General features: G+C 39.8%; 1 protein-coding gene across 3 annotated transcripts in view; it reads right to left on the bottom strand.

Moving 5' to 3' along the window:
• Nucleotides 1-21,012, bottom strand: part of NUBPL (NUBP iron-sulfur cluster assembly factor, mitochondrial) — a 294,710-nt gene that overhangs the window by 98,266 nt on the left and 175,432 nt on the right. For 2 of the 3 annotated variants that reach the window (XM_039870497.1, XM_039870496.1), the window contains exons 12-13: nt 19,105-19,204; nt 16,095-16,236 (exon numbers count right to left, since the gene is read on the bottom strand). In XM_039870497.1, coding sequence (XP_039726431.1) covers nt 16,095-16,236; nt 19,105-19,204 — 242 coding nt within the window. Of the gene's footprint in view, nt 1-16,094; nt 16,237-19,104; nt 19,205-21,012 lie in introns of those variants that run through there. The other variant, XR_005654429.1, reaches the window with a different exon arrangement.

Raw genomic sequence — 21,012 nt, 5'->3', positions numbered from 1 at the left:
TCCTCTTTCCTCTGCTTTTTAAAAAGCTAGCTGGATAGATTTTTGAGCTGCAACTAATTCCTAACCAAATCAAAGAGATATTTAACATAGGCTGGAGGAGGTCAGGGACGGCTTCCAAGGGAAGATAGTGCTTGAATGAATCTTAAAGGGTGAGTATAATTCAGTGAAATAGAGAACCAGGAAAAGACATTCCAGGCAAAGCCAGGAAGGTAAGGGAAAGAGAGAATGATGTTTTCAGAAAACTGCATAGGATTTATAAAGAAGAATGCTAGGAAGTGAAGATAGAAAGGCAGGCAGAGGCACATTCATGAGAGTCTTGAGTCAGGCTAAGCAATCTGAGTTTTATTCATAGGAGTTATTGGAAATTGTAAGTAAAGAAATAATCTAAGCAGATTTGTATGCTAAAGAGACATCTCTGCAGAATTGTGAAGTATAGACTCACACAACTAGAGAGTAAAGTGGGGAGAATTCATTAGGAGGAAACGCCCATAATCTTGGCAAGAAATATTGAATGTTGACAGCGTAGCTAAGAGACAATGGGAGTGGAGTGGCGGGCATAGATTTTAGAAGTAATAAGAAGTCGAATCTTTGAGAATTCAAGACCATCTAAATATCAGGATAATGTGAGTAAAAAGGTGTTGTCAAGGATGACACTCCATTTTCTAGCTTTGGCAACTAGTGGATGATGGTGCTACTTAATGATATTACTTAGATATGGAAAAAAGAAAGGGGAGTGTGTTTTGTGGGTAAAATGAAGAGTCAAATTTTCGATATGATAAATATAAGGAGTCTATAGCAAAACTAAGCAAAATTTTAAGCAGGGCTTTGGGATAGATGAATTCAGTTTGAGAGTCCTTCCATGTAAGTGGACACTGAAGACTTGGGCAGAAGGACTGTAGGATAATGTGTAGCCTGCAAAGGAGGCAGGGTTGATGATAGAGTCCTGGGGAAAACAACCATTTATAAGGTAAGCATGGAAAAAGAGAGGAAGATTGGGCCAGAGAGATAAGATAATGAAAAGAAAATGGTGTCATGGAAGCTATGGAGAGATTTGAAGAAAGAAGTGATCTAGTGTCAGATGTCCCAGCGTGGTCAATATAAGTGGACGTCACAAATTACACACACACACACACACACACACACACACACACACACACACACACACACACACAATGCATTTGACAAAAAGGGGAAAGTAAGCACTAGAACAAGGGAGAAAATATCAAAGACTATTTTTTCCCCAAGAAACTTCAATGTGAAGGGAAGAGAGATAAAGTAGTTGCTAGGGAAAGACATAAATATAAAAGTTTTATGTGCTTTTTTAGATTGAAATGACTTACCAGAGCATACGGTTTTGAGAACTTGCTGTACCACAGGTACTGCTCCAAGTATTCACATGCATTAATTCAAATGCATTAATTCATCTGTCCAACCACCCTATGAGCTGGGCACCATTATGCTCCCTGTTGTATAGGAGAGGAAACCGAGCAAGGGTGGGCTAGGGTCACAGGCTTGGGAAGCAGCAGCACCAGGTTCCACACCTGAGTATTCCAGGTACAGGGCCACATGCGTAACCACTGTTCTGCCTCCATATCTACAGGATGAGCAGAAACAGCAGAGGAGAGGGAAAGTTAGAGGAGAGGAGGATGTGGCATTCCCAGGGAGCTCAGACAAGGCAGAGCCCTTAGGCAGGGGACAAGAGGTGCAGATAAGTATAAATGAAGAAAAGTTACGGCTGTTGTTTGTAACATGCCTCCATTGTTTCCTACCCAGAAGGAGGTGGGAACATCTACTCGGTATAAGAGGACATGGTGAGATAGAGAGCCCTTGATATGTGCAGAGAAGAGCTGAGGTTGCTGCCGAGCAAAGGAGAGCAGGCGTTACTGAGGGATGACCCAAGGACTGATGGGCTGCACCGTGCTCTAGCTGAGGATGGAGCCCGTGATTTTATTGTCCTCGTTTTGCCTGGTGTGTGATTTTATTGAACAAATTCCTATTGAAGCAACAGAAATGACAGTTTTGAGTATGAGAGGAAGGTAAGAAAATTAACACTATTAGAAAGAAATAGAAATATTAATTTATTTAACAAACACTACATAGTAATTACTATATGTCAGGCACTGTTCCAAACATTTCTAAATATAAACTCATATAAAAATGATCATTAATAATAATTGTTTCTATTTATCGTTCTATGAGCTACATGCTTCTTTAACTCTCATTCAGTCCTTACAACCACCCTATTAGGAAATTAGTATTCTTGTTTTACAGTCAAGGAAAGTGAGGTTCAGAGAGATTAATTTGTCCTAGATCGACAAGGCTTAGCAAGCGGTGGAGCCAGGTTTTGAACATATGTCTATGTCTCCAGAGGCTATGCTTTCCACCACTACACCACACCTTCTCTGTACAGAATGAGGTCATGAATCAGGTGTTTAGGCTAGACAGAGGACATAAAGCCAAAAGGGGATAAATGGCTGAAAATGGAGGAGCACAAGTGAAGGTTTCAGTGTGTTTGAAAGGCGAATAGAGGGGAATAAACTGAAAGGGCAGAAGGCTGGGGTCAGCATTGATATTCCAGAGTTTAGGAGTTCAAAGGTAGAGCAAGGGCCATGGGTCTGAATTGAGGGTACTGAGCTAAGGTCCTGGATGAATGTGGGGTCTGTAAGTAACAGCAAGAAGGCAGAAGTATGAACAAGTGCCATGAGGCTCAGGGGAGGGAGGGTTTTTATGAGAGGGTGAAGAATCAGTGGGTTGGATGGGACTATAGGGGCAAGGACATACTAGCCATTCTGTCCTCCTGTACCTCTTCCACAACCCCACTCACCCCCTCCACTTACAATAGTTAAACTATGACTTCAGCACAACTAAGATGAAGTCAAGTATGCAAAAGGTGCCACACATACACAAAATTGTCCCATACCAGCCATAGGAAGAGCAAGAACTTGGTATTATATGATCGTGGATATGTATGTACATATATACTTATTTATCATTATTTACTGAGCTATTACATGCCAATACATTCTACTGGGAGACAGAAAATAAACAAGTAAAACAAAGTAGGTGTTAAGTACTACAGAGAAAAATGAAAGCGGATTAAGGGGCATGGGGAGTAAAGGAGTGGGGAGGGTGTGAATATTGCTATTTTAGACAGGGGACAGCCTCACAGAAAGTTGACATTTACACAGCTTTGTAGATATCTAAGATAAGACATGCACATGCAAATGGTCTAAGGTGGGTACCTGCTCGGTGTATTCAAGAAACATCAAGGAGGCCAGTGTGGCTGGAGCTGAATGAGCAAAGGGGCTAGTTAGTAGTAGGAGGAAAAGTCCAGGCAGGAGCAGAGCATGTATGTTCTTATAGAATATTGGAGATTTTTTTAGCAGGGTATCTCACTCATATTTTCAAAGGCTCACTTTGACTACCATGTGTCAAACAGTCTATGGGTGGTAGAGATTAGAAAGGAAGGGTACAATTTAAGAGGCTACTGCAATAAGTCCAGTGACAGATAATAGAGGGTTGGACCAGGGTGCTAGCAATGAAGGTAGTGAGGAGTACTTGGATTCTGCACATATTTTGGAAGTAGAAATGGCAGAATTTGCTGTTGAATTTTTGATTGGCAGCCTCTATGATGGTCCTCAATGATCCCCAAGTCCCCTTGAGTGTGGGTTGGATTTAGTAACTCAATTCTAGTGAAAAAAAAAAAAAGGCAAAAGTGATGAACTGTCAATTATAAGATTAATTTTAAAAATGTGACTTCTGTTCAGCTGAACCCTTTCACTCTTTCTTTCTGGCTAACTTGGGAAAGCCAGATGCCACACTGTGATTTTCCCTTGGAGAGGCTCATGTGGCAAGGACTCCTCATCTCCGGCTAACGGCCAGCGAGACCTGAGGCCTGCCAACAGCCACATGAGTGAGTTTGGAAGTGGTCCTCCACAATCAAGCCTTGAGATGACTACAGCCCTGGCCAACACCTTGATTGTACCCTCCTCATAAGAGACTCTGAGCGAGGGAACCCAGCTAAGCTGTGTCCAGATTCCTGACCTGTAAAAACTAAAGTATAATAATTTGCTGCATTGCATTACAGAACTAATATAGATTAGAATGGGGTGTAAGAGAAAGAGAATAGTTGAGAATGATTCCAAGAGTTTTGGTCTGTGCAACTGGCCCCTGGAGTTGTCATTTATTGAAGGAGGAGCAGGTTGAGCAGTTGTTGAGGAAGCATGAATTGTTTTGGATGTGTTAAATTTAAGATGTTTATTCAATGGAGATCATGAATATGGAGTTGTATACAAGAGTCTGCAGTTTAGCGGAGAGAGCTGGGCTGTTCAAGCTTTTTGCCCATTTTTCTATTGTTTTGTCTATCTTTTCCTTATTTATAGGAGTCATTTGTATAATATAGATACAGGTGCTTTTTCAGATATATGCATTATAAATATCTTCCACTCTGTGGCTTACCTTTTCACTCTCTGAATAGTGTCCTTTGATTTACAGTCTAAATTTTAATGCGGTTTGATTTATCCATGTTTGATTTATCCATATTACACTTTTAATGCAGTTTGATTTATCCATGTTTGATTTATCCATATTAGACTTAGCACATTTTATGTTCTGCTGAAGAAATCTTTTCCTACACCATGGTCATAAAGATAGTTAGAAATATAAATTTGGAGATCATCAGTGTATCAGATAAGAGCGCCTATGGAGTGACTATAGAAAGAGAAGACATCTTGGACACAGGCCCAGTGCATGCCAATGCTTAGAAAATAAAGGGCTGAGGGGAATCGGCACAGGAGAATGAGGAGGAGTAGATGGTCACTAATGTAAAAGACCTAAATGAGATAGAGTGGAATCCCAGAAGTTTCCAGTGAAATTATTTACACTGACATATGCTGATACATGGAGAGGAATGAGACTCAGAGTGCACCACTAAAGTTAGCAGTGTAGAGACCACTAGATAAGCACTATTTTAATGAGATTTGTGTGTGCGTACGTTGGAGTGGGGAGCTCGAAAGCCTAATTGGAGTACAATAGGAGAAGAAATAAAGACAAGGACAGATTACTCTTCTGAAGATCATTGCTGTAAAGGAGAAAAGAGACATAGGGTGGCAGCTGGAGAGAGATGTGCAATCAAAGAAGGGATTATTTTTTCCCCCCACAAAAGATGTCACAGTCAATGTTTAACAGCTAATAATATGTACACAGCTAGTTAGGAAAGGCCAACTCAGGAAATAACTGATGAGGAGGAGAGAGGTGGTCTAAATGATGTCCTCGAGTCAGCAAGAGGAGATGAGATCTAATGCACAGTGGGAGAGGATAGTCACCGTGGCAGAAGGCTGGTAGATACGGCTGCGGGAGCGGATAGAAGGCCTTTTCTGATTGCTTTAGTTTCTCAGTGAAGTAAAGATCGAGGCTGTCAGCCAAAATGAGGAGTAGTTAGAAGTCAGTGATTATAAAGAGCTGTAACAGAACGGTTAAGAGTCCAGATTGTTAGCCAGGCCACTTGGGTTCACGTCCTAGTTCTCCCATCTAACAACCGTGTGATCTTGGGCAAGTTACTTAACCTGTTTCCTCAGCTTCCACATCTGTGAAAAGCAGAAAATAATAGTACTTACCTCATAGGATTGCTATGATGATTAACTGAATTAACGCGTGTAAAATAAGGTTTTATTTATATTGCAGACAACATTGAGTGTCTGGACCTGTTATGATAAAGAATTAGTCATGGACCATAGGGAAGTCAGCAAAGTGCTGCCACAAGCATTTAGGCCTTTCCCTGGGGCACATATAGTTTATTTCCCTCATGGATCAGGGAAAAGGGAGGTCTTAGGCAACTTAGTGGAAGTGCCCTGTGACTCTTGTGCATTACGATTCTCAATTCTAGAAGCGGTTACAATTTCCTGGAGAGCTTAACAAAAGTATCAGTGTCTGGGCCCCAACTTCAGAGATTCTGATTCATTGATCTGGGGTGTAGCTCGTGCTGGTACTTTTGAAAAATGCCTTTTATGAATGTAATGAGGAGCTTGGGTTGAGAAGAGCTGGTCTACTAGGTGGGTCCATGCTGTGGAGGTGGGTGGTGGGCCATCGGAGTTGTATTTTACAAAACATTCTATTGATCCAATAAGCTTTGATTCCACATCTTCAAAGCAACTTTCAGGTTTATTCTGGTTCTCTAAATGGTTTCTCCATACGAAGAGAATATGCCAGTCAGGCTATAGCATCTAGTCCAAGTGGCAATCACCCTCACATTGTAAATGCCTAAAGTGACTTCATGTCCATGTGCAGTGATGTGACTCTCCGGACTTAGAAATAGAAGGTGCTGGCCATGGACCATAAGGAAATCACTAAGGTGGTGCCGTTGTCTCAGGCTCAACTGTGGGCACAGAGTATCAGACCTTTCCCTGAAGATGCTTCTGTCTCTAGGAAGTTAGCAGCCAGACTCGAACACATTTTAGAAGATGTGTGGTGAGAGCAAGAGCAGAGAATGCTGGTTCAGCAATCATATTAATGATTTTGGCAGCAACACTGGACATAATTTCTCACAGCCTAGAGCCACAGTTCCTAGTGTATTTAGCCCATGGACCACGTGTATGAGAACCCTCTGCTAAATTACAATATCTAGAAGTAGGGCCATAAATCTACATTCTAATAGGCTCTCTGGGAAAATATTATATGATAAAGTAACGGAATCCAGAGAGTTGAACTGATTTTTACATTCCATGAGGAGAATAAGCGAACAAGTCAAATAGTGCAGAAGACCTTACAATCCATTGTCCCCTTCTCCACCCTCCAATGACACTACCCAAAAAGCAAACTTTTTACTATTTTCATTTTTATTATTTTGGAAGTTATTTACCTCCTCTGGATAATCTGTTGGATAAAATTAAGAAATATTCCCATTTTTTAATTTATCAACTAAAATTTTTTTAACTCTTCGGTACAAAAAATAAGGATTTTGTTTATACTACCCCATGCCTCTTCTCAATGCTTTATTAAATTATTTTTAAAAATTTATCAATCACCATTGTAACATTAAATAATATTCAAACATATTTCCTTTTACATAAAAACTGACATCCTGTCTTGGCACCCCACCCTTCCCACTCCCACATTCTACCTTGTGTCAGGTACATATTGACTGTTGCATTAATAGATTCTTCTACAGATAGGTCCTCAATATATGTACCTCCTTCTTCTCCCCCACAACCCCCTCGCCCCGCCATTTTCAGTCCCACTGCTCACACCTCTCTCCCACAGGACCTGCTGACTCTCAACCCAAAACCTCCTCCACTGGGCAGCCAGCTCCTTTGTCTCCTGCAAGTGGTGCTAGGCTGTTACCTTTCCTTGCCTCTCATCTGCCAACTCACTCTCAACCTCTCTCCACCTTCCACAGATTTGTTGAAGGCTCTCATTTTTCTGTAAAACCCAAGTCCATTCTCTCCCCTGTCTATACTTTCATTGTGGTTGGATCCTGAGATTAATAGAAGGCATATGTGTGCACTTAGTCCACCTTCATGAAACAGATATCCTAGAATTCATTTTCTAGAACAATGAACTGTGCACTCATTGTTTTGCATCTCAGTTCCAACTCCCTCTTAATTATGTTTGTTCTGTTCTTTCTTATTTTAAGACTATTCTTGATAGAATATGTGCTAAGCAATTTTTCTTTTCCTTTGTTATCAGTTTATAATATGCTGTTCTTCTTGATTACACTCTATTAAAATCTACCTTATTTCCATTGAAAGCATTTCTTCACATATCTCAGCTCATCCTACCTATAATTCTAAATGTTTGTCCCACTCTTGGGTATTTTGCCTTCGCTGTACCTCAAACCATTCTTTTCATGTTGAATCGAACTTTTAAAGAACAAAGAAAACCTCCTTTTCAAAAGTACTTAAAAACGAAAGATTGACGCTCTCATTCCCAAAGATGGTGATCTATAGCTCCATGAGCCAATGCCCACAGGAGTCAGTTTTTAAACTTTTCATCCTCTATGTGGATGTATAGCTCTACGGGTAAGATATAAGCTTTGGAATAGGATTGACTTTATTCAGATCCTGCTCTGCCACTTACTCAGTATATGATCTCTAGTAAGATATCTCACATGGCAGAAATTAGCGAGCCATTCTCCAAACCCTTTTCTCTTTCTGCCTGGGACTCTACTTCCTGGCCTCCCTTGCAGTTAGGAGTGATATCATGGACTTCTGTCCACTGAAATGTAGATGAAAATTCTGGCCCACGAAAACTCACAGTCCTTTATTATCTCAATCTCCCTGGTTGCTGGCCTGACATGAATATCCATGGCAAACTTAGAAGCCACATGTTGAAGACAGCAGGGCCTCCATGCATGCATCGAATGGAAACTCCACCCCATTCCCTACTGGTGCTGCCAATGGGATTTTACACGATTAAGAAACAACCTTTACATGAATAAAGAATCATCTTCCTTTTCGTTAATCTAATGAGATTTCAGGTTTATGTTATGGCAGTTTGTTTTACCCTAACCAATGTACTTCTCTAACTTCACTTGCCTCTTCAGGTTAATTCTAGTACCTACCTTCTTAGTACTGTTAAAAAGATTAAAAGAGAAATAGAAAATATAAAGTATGTTAATGCATTGTGCAAAGGCTAAGTACACAATAAAGGTTCATTATTATAATTCTATGAGCATATAACAACTTATTTAACTGTTATATGAATGTATTATACTTTATCTAACCATTCCTTTATTATAGTATGTTTATGTTGCTTCTACCAGAATAAAATAATTGTAGAATAAACCTCCTCATACATAAATCTTTGCATCTGATTATTTGACCTTTCTGATTTTATTTTTCTTTACCTGGGCCCTTAACAATAATTTTGACCCTCAAGTGATATATTAGCAGATACTTTTCATCTTGATTTATGTTTTATCTTTGCTATTTCTTTTTTTCCCTTGTAGTTTAAAAAATGAAAATGGCCTTGAAAAAGTCCATAGGTGTTTCTCTAAAGGCTTCTTGCCAGTATATTTATCAGATTGTTTTACTTGCAGAAAGGAAAAACAGAGCTGTGTCTAAATCCTAGAAGATGGAGGTAAAAGGAGTTGAGAGAAGGGAAGGGCCAGGAAGAGGAGAGTAGAGATAAAACCTATGCCTATCTCACAATTCCACTACAAGGGAAGAAGTCTCCTATTCTGTTGTCCCGGCCATTACTAGTAGTTGAGCTACTATATTTCTTCCTTTTATATTCAATTAGATATAAAAAGAACATGAAGCATTAACAAGCTAGAATCTTGCTTAAACTCAGTTTTTGCTGAGCATATAGATAACTAACAACAAAAGTAAACAATGGCATCAATGAAACATAATCCTTGCATTAAACCCCCCATCTATTGAATGGCTTGGGTCATTGTCTGTAGATAAATCAATGATTCTCTCTTCCTCTGTCTCTGGCAGCTAAATCAATGCCCACTCTCCAGATTAAGGAGATGCAATATTTCTCCACTACATGTATCTTGGAAAATGGTTGGAAATGTGTAGGAATGCAGTTTGTAGCCTTCTTGGAAGGTCTTTATGAATCACAATTTTATATTCCCACAGCTGGAGGAGACCACATGAGTCTGTGACTGGTTTGTCATATGTGGCGGAGTCATTATCTAAGGCAAATGTTCTCTTATTTCATTTGCATTTACTTCCAAATTACCTATCCTTTGGAGTGAAAGTCTAGTCTCAGGTATTTATTGGAATGACTAAGTAAGTGGCTCTGCTTTCCCCTCGGGCTTCCATCAAAGCGTAACATTTAAACGATGAGCATACATCTGCCTTCTAACTGTCTTCACACAAAGGATGGTCACTCTCAGTAACGTCTTCTTCAAATAAAAAGGGCAACAATATAAAATGCAATTAGAGTCCCAGCAGGAAACAGATGGCCCACTCAAATTAGGATAATTCATGGAGGTTTTAATGGAGGGATAGTTTACAAAGGTGTGAGCAGAGTGTAGAGAAACCATTGAGATAGTGTGAAACTCAAGTCTAGTAAATAATAGGGGCAATTACCAGACCCAGAAAGGACAGAATCATGTGCAGATGACTATTGACTTACATTTGATAGAGGGATGCAGCCAGCCCTGAGTGACCCTGTGGGAAAGGAGGCCAAGGAATTAATACCTTGACCTTACTCTCCTCTCCCTCCTGATCTCCTTCTGGGATCTGCATTGCTAGAACCCAGTCAGAAGCCAGAGAGTGGGAAACCCATACAAGTCACTCTCCCCGAGCAGAGAGTGGGAGAGAAGGGGGACGGTGGAGTAAACACGGAGAGATACATGGAAGATAGCTGACAAAGAGCAAAAGACCAGGAGTTCGGTGCAGATGTGCCAAGTATAAGAGGCCTGTTAGAGATCAACAGGAGGTGTCAGCTAGACAGCTGCATCTATGACTGCAGTTCAGGCCAAGGCCTGAGCTGGAGACATACACTTAGCACACAGATGCTTTTTAAAGCCACCAGACTGAAGGCAATCATGAAGGAGGTGTGAAGAGAGAAGAGGACCAAGGGCAGAGGCCTAAGGATAATTCGGCTAAGAGGGAGAAAGGAAAGCTTGAGAGCGTAGAACCTGGAGGGCAGGTGAATAAAGAGTGAGCCTTGGAGGGAGGGAGAGGGAAGACCAAATGCAAGTGCCACAGGGGCTCACAGGTCAACTTGGAGGAAATATAAGATGCGGCATCCCTGGTGACATCACTGTGTTGTGGTGGAGCCAGAGGGGCCAGAGCTCAACCGTCAGAGAGAACAAGAGCAGAGGAATGGAGATTGCAAGTGTGAGCAACTGTTGCAAAGAGGAGAAAAGACTTGAGAAGGAGCACTGGCAGGGAATGTGGAGTCAAGAAAAGGTTGACTTTTAGGAGGGTTTGTATGCATTAGGTTTGTACACTGATGGGAACAGCCCAGGAAAAAGAGCAAAATTGATGGTAGAGAAGAGAGAGGGGACTACGGAAACGAGGAGCACACAGGCCCCTACATTAGGTGCAGCTGCCACTTAGCTCTAGCCAACTGTCGCCAGCTTTCTGGTTTCTCAAGAGAAACCATAAATTGGCCCCTCCCCCCCCTTTTTTTTAACATGGAATCTCCTGATATTTAAATGTTGGCACCTAATTAAAAAAGAAATGAACTATCTGAAGTTCAAATAAAACTCATCTGCAGGCTGCCAGTTGGCAACCTCTCCTATACAGCAAAGTTTTACCCCTTCGATGGTTAGCAGGTGTGGCCTTCTGTTTTTAGGGACCTCTGAAGGACACCGGCTGTTTAATCTCTAAAGTCTTTGTACTTGGAAGTGCCCTGCAGTGGTGCTCGGCCAGGGCGGTTAATGATACAGCCATTGTCCCCTTTATAAAGGGCAGCGGAACTGAAGTTGCTAGAGCCGGCTGCACATCCTATACTTAAGTCCTCACAGTTAATACTTAGGCTTCACATATGCCCTTTACCTCCTCCCACCTCCTCCTCACTAAGGAAACTTACTATTTTCTGCAGTCCAATGCAAATAAAGGTCACCAAGAAACACTTTGGAGCCAAACACTGAATGCTGGCATGCAGTAGAAAGGCTGATTGTAGGCTCCCAGCTAATAAAAAGAATGCCAATCAAAGGGGGCCTCTGCCTGGTCTGAAACTCAAAAAGAGCCCTAGCTGTCAGTGAGGGCCCCAAGCAGGATGGTGCTTGGATTTCCAAGGCTGTCCAGCACCTGCACAGAAAAACTGCAGAACCTGGCAAGTTGACAGTCCTTCCCTGACCCAGGCAGGGAGGAAAGAGTGCTTGCTAGCTTTAGTCATACTACTGCCTTCCTCCAGAGGTGAGACTGAGGAGGAAAGCACCTTAGGTGGGCTGCTGTGTTTTCATACTCATAAAACTGGTCTTTATAATAGGGTTAAAATCCTAGACCTCTCCAATTTTCGCCATGTGGATACAAGCATTAAAAATGCTTCTCAGGTCACAGTGCTGGTTTCTCCTAGTAGTACCTGCTTCTGTCTGGAAATGTAATGTCAGCCCCAGAAAAACTGTATTTTAAATGATTTCTTCCTGCTTAAGAATGAATCACTAAAGCTTCAGTTGGAACAGAAACAGTTTTCATCTCTGAAACATTCTGCTTTCACTCACCTTTTTGTCCAGTCCTATGGAGAGCAAGTTGGGAAAAAGGTATGGACAATTCCACCCCATTGTTAAGCTCTAAAGCATACCTGTTTTCCCCTCCATCCTACTAAAAGCTGCCTGGGGAGAATAAGGGAGGGTAAAGAGCGCTTCAGCAGGCCGAGTTGAAGAAAAAGAGCTCTCGATGAAAAACACTTTTAAAAGTCTTCACTGGGGTGGCTGAAATAGTTCTCCATGCTCCAAGTGAGAGGAAAACTAGAGGAACAGTTATTAAGAACTACTTGGTAGGGGAGGATTCTAGGAAGACGGCAGTGTGGCAAGCACAGTTTTCCAGTCTCTCCAAATCACCACATAAAAATAGAACACCAAGATAGCAAAACCAAAAACCAACGGATAACATTTATAACAAAACTAGATGACAAGGTATCCCACAAATCCCAAAATATAAGTGGGTAGCCCGTTGGTGCAGGAGGAAGGAGAAGAAGCAATGGGGCTTCCGAATTATGCACTCAAGAAAAGAAAAACCACAATAGAGTCAAAAAGTATCACTGGAAAATATGGAGGACCAATTTGAGAATAGCAGCTGAAACTGGGAGATTTTGCCCTTGCCAATGGCAAGTGAGTGGAAGGGGCCTGCAGCAAGAGGGGCTGAATGAGGCCCCTATGAAATCAGGGCTCCCTTCTAGGATGGGGCCCATACTGAGGAGCAGCTGCAATCAAAATTGAGCGAATTAAAACCATAATGAGATATCACCTCACACCTGTCAGAATGGCTATCATCAATAAACCAAAAAACAACAAGTGTTGGCGAGGATGCAGAGAAAAGGGAACCCTCATACACTGTTGCTGGGATTGCAAATTGGTACAGCCGCTATGAAAAACTGTATGGAGGTTTCTCAAAAAGTTAAAAATGGATCTACCTTTTGACCCAGCAATTGCACTTCTGGGTATTTATCCAAAAAAAAACTGAGATGATAATTTGTAAAGATTTATGCACTCCAATATTCATGGCAGCACAATTTACAACAGCCAAGATATGGAAGCAACCTAAATGCCCATCAACAGAAGACTGGAAAAGAAATTATGGTTCATTTATACAATGGAATATTACTTAGCCATTAAAAAAAAAAATGAAATCCTACCGTTAGCAACGACATGGATGGACCTAGAGGTTATTATGCTGAGTGAAATAAGTCAGACAGAGAAAGATAAATACTATATGATTTCACTTATATGCAGAATCTAAAGAAAAAAAAAGAACAAACTAATCAAAAACAGACTCACAAATATAGTGGACAATTTGATGACAGACAGGGAAGGGGGGTTGGGAGGCTGGGAGAATGGGGTGATGGGTTAAAGAAATACAAATTAGTAGTTGATAGTTGGTAACAGGGATGGGGAGCACAGCAGAGGGAATGCAGTTAGCATTAATATGTTGGCTAGGTGGAGGGCCAGGGGAGAGAGGGAGCAATTGGGGGGATAGTTTTATGAACTATATAGATGTTTAACCAAGGTACTGTATACTTGAAACTGATTTAAATAAATAAATTTTTTAAAAAATTGAGCAGAATAGGGACAATAGAGACAAAGGGAAGAAAAAATTCAGGCCAAAGTAGAGAAAAGAAACCCAGCCAAGAAAGCTAAGAAAGAAAGCTGCCATATAGTTGAACACTACACAAATATAACTAAAGCGAGGCTCTATTAGGTAAGAAATACTTAACCTCATTCTAAAGTTCAGAAAAACTAATTTTACTAAAAATAACCTATAGAAAAGTATCAAGATAGATATACAAAGTTATTATTTAAAAAAGAAAATAAGGAATTGAATAGCATCCCACAGACAAAGAAAGCATGCCAGAAAAACATATCCACTATATAGAACAAAACTGTAATCTAATACTTCAAAATGAGGTAAAGACATTAAGAAAAATGATGGAAGACTTGAAAAAACTCAAAATTAGAAAAACTCAGAAATAGGGTGACAGAACTCATACCAATGGGACACAAAAGAAAAAATTTCAGAAATGAAGAGTAAACTAGAAGGAACATAAGAGCAAATACATATGACAGATAATGTCCTAAGAGAAACAATAGATGCAAAAGAGAAACATCTTTAAAACGAGAGAGAGAGAGAGAGACAGAGAGAGAGAGAGAGAGAGAGAGAAGGAAGGAAGAATTCTAGAGAAAATGAAGAATATTAAAGATATGCAAAGGAGCTCACATGTGTCCATAAGAGTCCCCGTACAAGAAAAGCCAAAGTGAGGAAACAGAACAAACACAAAAACTATAACTCAAGAAAAAATTTTCTAAAATACAAAAATAAATATATTTGAAACTACATACTGAGAAAAATGCACTATGTACCTAAGAATATCAACCCAGAATGATCAATATGAGACCATATTCAGAAGTGAAGGGATAGAGAGAAAAAATTGCTTGGATGCCTAGAAAAAGAACATGTGAATTATACGGGAAGGAAAATTAGACTGCCATTAGTTTTTTCTCACACAATGCTTTATCACAGAAAGAAATGGAGTAACATATTTAAGATACTCACAGAAAGAAAGTATGAGTCAAGGATATAATAGCCAGCAAGACTCCTTTCATGTATAAAGGGCACAAACTCATCAACATTCAAGGACTCAGGGAACGTTTTTCCCAAGCACCTTTCCTGAGGAGTGAGCTTTAGATAGCCAAGGTGACCAGGGAAACATTGACATAATGTTGATGGTGGGCATTAAATATACACTTTACTTGTGGAACAAAGGGCTAAAAAACAATGTAAACAAAGTACAACTGTTACAAAATAGGAAAAGAGCAGATGCAAAATATATGCATGTTTGTGCATATGTATGTGTCTACATACATGTACTTTTCCTAGCTCTGTCCACTGAAAAGGCCTAGCATCAAAGACTGATCCAGTAGCAATAAGCCACCCTAGCACCAGATAGGATTTTAAACTATAATTTCTCACTAAAAGATCCTGGGGCTTATTAGAGAAATGGTAGATTCCAGGTATAGCCCAGGAAGTATATAAGATCAGCCTAGAACATCTTGTCATATCAGAAAGCAAGAACATCGTTGAAAACTGCTCAGGTCAATTCAAAAGAACTTAGAAGCCACCTTGCAAAGACTTCCACTGGCCAAAGATGTGATCATTTGAGTTTCAGTAATGATAATAAATGCAATGTATTTAAATGTTTGAAACCTATAAATATGTTTAAAGCCATGAGTTCTAAAAAAAGAATTGGTTATCTTTGAAGTATGACGGAGGACTAATTCATGAGAATTTAGTAAATAAAGGGAAAGAACCAAACATTTATTATGCATCTCTTTATAAATTTATTCAAATAAATGGAAAGAAAATAATGGAATTAGAATAGCATCATTTTGCAAACCCTAATGAATTAATAGATGTAGACATTAAGAAAGCTGTTTCTATGAAAAAAAAAAAGAGAGAGAGTGAGAAAGACAACCAGATATCATGAGCTTCCTATGATCTTGCCAAACACCATCTAGAATCTTGCCAAAGGGAGTAAACATGAGTCTGATTCAGTGTCTATATCCAGTTGCCAATTTTCAGAAAATATAAGGACAGGGGAATGTGTTCTATTGCACAAAGAGACTACAATCAGCAAAATCCAGATTTTGAGAAATACTAAATGTTAAATAGCTTGGATTCTTCCACATAAATTTAAGGGAAAAGAAAAGGATTGAGAGGGAATCTGTAAGTTAAAAGAAACTTAAAGACACATCCAATTTTAAAAATGAGCAAGCTAAACTAGAGTGCTCAGGATGCAAACATACAAGATAACACGATAAAAATGCAGCAAAGTGATTATGATCAAGTCAGGAATGGTTACTTTCATGAGGAAGGTGGGGCTTCTGGATGGTTATATTAGTCAGGGTCCTCCAGAGAAAGAGAACTAATAGGATATGCATGAATTATATAAGAGATTTATCATAGGAATTGGCTCACGTGATTGTGGAGGCTGAGAAGTCCCACGATCAGCCATCTGTACGCTGGAGAACCAGCAAAGTGGGTGGTGTAATTCAGTCCAAGTCCAAAGGCCTGGGAATTGGGGAACCAATGGTATAAGTCCTGGTCCGAGTCCAAAAGCCTGAGAAACAGGAGCACTAATGTCAGAGGGCAGAAGAAGATGAATGTCTCAGCTCAAGCAGAGAGCAAATCTGCCCCTCCTCCATCTTTTTGTTCTATTTGGTCCCTGAATGGATTGGATGATGCCCATCCCCGTTGGAGAAAGTGATCTTTACTCAGTCTACTGACTCAAATGCTAATCTCTCCCAGAAACATCCTCACAGACACACCCAGAAATGATATTTTACCAGCTATCTAGGTATCCCTTAGCCCAGTCAAGGTGCCACATAAAATTAACCATCACAGTGAGTAAGAAAGTTCTATTTCCTGACTTGGCAGTGATCTCAAGAATGTTCACATCGGAATAATTCATTAAGCCATACAATTGTTTTGTATTGTTTCTGTATTTGTGCTTTGTTTTATAATAATATTATTATGTTACTATAATAATAGCCCACCTGAAAGGGCTCCCCCACCCTCTGTGGGTGGATAAAGAGACTGGTGCTAGGTCAGGAGACGGGAGCAATCCCCAACAGTGTTGTCTAACTGGGAAGCAAGACTGTCCTTCCCAGGATGCTGATAAACCACCAGCACATTCTTTGATTTTCCTTACCTTGTGAGAAAGATCAATGGACTCTCCTGAGAAAACTATTAATTAATATACTGTATAATTATTGTTTTTTTATGTCAGGAGATATGTAAAAAGGGTTTTAACTCAGATAGGTCAGGAAAGCTCAAACTAATTTTGCAGATACCTTTTGAAAGCAGTTATAAGTAGATGGGGATTGGAAAGGTGGGGGCGGGTATGACCTTCTGGAAAAAGCAGCAGACCTTGGTCTTTACTGTCAAATCCTGTTTCACCCAGAGCTGTGGTCAATTCAACTGAGTGTACTGTGCTACAGTCATCTAATTCTTGATGATTTAATGGCTTTTAAAAATCTATAAAACAGAAACATTTACCCAATTAAAAAGAAAGTTTCCCATTACGAAAAGCTTATTAGCCACTAGAATAGATTACTAAAGGAAGTTCTGCTGTCTCCTTACCATCTATTCAGAAATCTATCTATTCAGAATCCCCTAGGTGCAGATACGCGTAGAAACAGGTTCAACAGATGTCTGTGGGTATCTCCCAGGGACATTATGATTCCAGGTGGGAAGGCAGAAGAGCATGGTGGGTGAAACACACACACATGCCAGAAAGATTAGAGTTTAAGTCCTGGCCTTTGTCGTTTACAAACTCTGTGACATTGAGCAAATTAATTAACCTCTCCAAATGTTTATTTCCTCATATGCAGACTGAGAATAGTAATCACAACTCTTTCATTAGGTTGTTGTGACGACTGAATGTAATGATGGATGGAAAGGGCAAAATACCTGACATCCACAAAAGCTCACTAGGTGTGAGCTATTATCATTATTATTAACATAATCATCATCACCAGGAGGGTTATGAAGAAACAAAATACGTTAAGATCAGTGGTTCTCAAAGTGTAGTCGCCAAACCAGCAGCATCTGTGTCACCTGGGATTTCTTAGAAGTGCAGCACCCTCCCACCCCAGTCTCCAACCCCAGACTTACTGTGTTGGAATCTCTGGTGTAGGGCCCAGAGATTTTAACAAGCCCTACACTAATTCCGGGCACACCAGAGTTTGAAAACCACTGATCTAATACCATTATCTGTTGAAGCCTCTTACAAACTTTCACAACCAGAGAGCTTGAATTTTTTAGGAAGACTGCTAAAATTCTGCTTTATTATCAACTGAGAACAATAAACTTGAAATCTAGCCTTGATTCTATCAGCCAGTGATGCTGAAGAGAGAGAATCCCACTGTCTGCTGCCCCTCTAGAGCCTTTTCAGTACATTGAAGGAAAGATCGTGGTTTATCATCTATGTGTTCCCTAGCATCTCACACCCTGCCTGACAGATTGTAGACACTTGATAAAAATTCATTGTCTGAATAATGAATGAAGAGTTAGAGGAATGGCTAGAAATGATTATATCATTCAACTAGCAGATAAATTCACATCTAAGGTAATCTAACTTAGGATTTTGTTTAAAAAATGCTTGCTTGCTAAAACTCAGGGACATTTATTTGCTTGGCTTAGTCAGCAACTTAAACATATTTCATTAAAGTCTATGACTTCCAACTGAAATTGTGAAAAAGGATTAATAGTGATTTTAAAACCTCAAATTCCCAATGAAATTAAATTTGGGACAGTAATCAATCCTTGGGTTAAAGAGGTAACCAAAAGAAAACAAACGGACAGAAAATTTTTTAGTCGTTTCAAATCTAATTCTGAGGCTAGATCCTGGAAAGAAAGAGAGGGAAATTATTTTTCTGTGGTAGATGCATAAATGATTGTTTATATCCTGAAGGATGACAAAATCCAGATTAATTAAAGGAAGATAAATAAACTGAATATAACTTATTAAGGAAGGAAATTATAAAAGTCTTCTTTTAGGAATATTTCAATAATTCTATATTTTAAATAATCTGTATCTCTCATTAAACACAACCAGGTTAAAGCTTAATTAATATATTCTAAAGAAAGCAGCAGTCATATTATCAAGTTGAAGCAACACATATTCATATAGAAAAATATATCTTCCCTTAAGGATTAGTACATAAAACTAGCAACTACAATTCCAAGAGGCATAGAAAAATTAAATGCAGTTTGGCACCCACCCACATCTACAGACTGTATAGAAAAATATTAAAGTAATAAAAAATTGTCAGAAGCAGTAATGCCAGGATCATCAATATTTATTTTGTTTCTTGTATTTGACCATCTATTAGTATGAATAGTGATCAGGAAACATGAACGATTTTATCAGTATTCTCAGCAAAATATATCTGGTTTCATCAATGTAAAATCTATTGCTACCAACCTTGCAAGTTTGGTCTCCTGGCCCAGGGCCAACCACCACTCTTGGAGATAGGGCATAGAGAATGAATGAAAAGCATATATTATCTGGAGCAGCTCTGTACCTTAGAGAAAAAGAAAAAGAAAACTGGGTGACTAAGAGCGATTCCTTGGTGGCACTTGAGAAATAATGTAGAGTTAACTAATGAATTAATAGGAAAACTGGATCTATCATTTTTTAACTTTTGGTTTAGGAATAATGGGAGACCCTCAGGCACTGAAGGGACACCATCCATTAACTTGTAAGTAGGCTGAAGAGGATAAGGGATTCCCAAAGAGCTTAACTTACTCTCAAGAAGAGCTTACTAACTCATTCATTCATTCATTCATTCATTCATTCATTTCTCGGTAATTCTCACTTTTAGATGCACTTTAAAATTTAAAAATTAGGACAATTTACTTGTGCATTTTTATACCAACTCTTTTTTGGTGATTGCAAACTCTTCAAAGATTTCATTCTCGTAGAACATTTAGAGGACCTCTCTTCAACCTTCAATCTCTCTGAAATTGGTGAAAATACTTCTAAAGTGTTCCTTTTAAAATTTCAGTGTCCTCCCCCTTAATTATTTCCTCTGAAACTGTCGTTTATACCTCATAGCAGTGGTGTTCATGACTGTGCAATAATGGGGGTGGGGGGAGGAGGAAATCACAAAACCCTTTATTTTAAAAAGTCATGTGCCACCTGAATCTTTGCACGGTAAAGGAGAAAATAAATTTCCAATACTGAAATTAGGGAATCTAGGAGCTGAAGGATGCAAAAGGTACCTAAGAAAGAACAAAATGCATCAACCTCCACCAGGATACAATGACACCCAAAGCTTTACCTGCAGTCTAGCCTCTTTTCTGAGCTGCAGGCTGGAAACCGAGCCGCTTTCCTGACACTGTCACTCTGATGGTACAGAGATCTGCAAGGCCTGTTTCAAAGGCTCAGCGTAGAGGCCGTGTGCCTGTACACGCGCACACACATGCATTCTGCATTTGCCATCATGAATTCATGATGTAGCCTTTTAAGAGTGGCCCTTTGTTGTCGTATACCTGAAACTAATATAATATTGTATGTCAACTATAAGTGAAAAAAATAAAAATATGAAAAAGAAAAGGAAAGTAAAAAGAGTGGGCCTTTGTGTGGGAAATGAGTCTGGTTCTCAGTCTAGAGACAGACTAGGGAGATGTCTCAGCATGCATTTACTCCCGTGTCTGTTTCTGATGCCAATCCATGTTGCAAATGGCTGCTGATAATTCCAGACCCTCCCAGACGCCTGCAGCATAATGAGGAGCTGTCCTCACTACCCTCTACCCTTGCTGGCTAGCATTTGAAGGAGCAATCACATTATATGCTTAGATTAACTGATGAATAAACAGACAGATCTTTTTGAGGAAACTTATTTAATAGTTCTGTAGAAATTATGCACTTAACCAAACAGTAAAACTGGTGATTTACACATGATAAATCCCCTCTCGTTCAAATAACAGATTGGGTGATCAGCACTGTTCTTTTTGTCTTAGCAACTTATAAGATGAAAAATGAAATCACATGGCCTAGAGGGAAGGGAGTAAGTCAAGCTGTATGGTTGAGGCCTAATAAACCCCCTTAAGAGGTCATAATGTTCCACAGGCACCCAAGACTTAACAGGGCCAAAAACACTGATCACCTCCCTTCTAAGACAATCTGTTCCTCTTCCTATTGCCACCTCTCCGTGACTGGTACCATCTGCCCAACCACATCCAGACATCTTGTCCTGCCATTTCTAAATCCTGCTTAGGTTTACCACCCCAAGTTGTTGGGTCAGATGTAGGAGTTGAAAGTGGACATTTAGCAAGGGAGCAAGCTGAAAGATGGAATGGACTACCATTCAGAGGGCAGGTGAAGTCA

Source organism: Pteropus medius, unplaced genomic scaffold (genome assembly GCF_902729225.1).
Source record: "Pteropus medius unplaced genomic scaffold, Ma_sr-lr_union100, whole genome shotgun sequence".
NCBI classification, from domain to species: domain Eukaryota; kingdom Metazoa; phylum Chordata; class Mammalia; order Chiroptera; family Pteropodidae; genus Pteropus; species Pteropus medius.
This window is presented reverse-complemented; position numbering and strand designations above follow the sequence as displayed.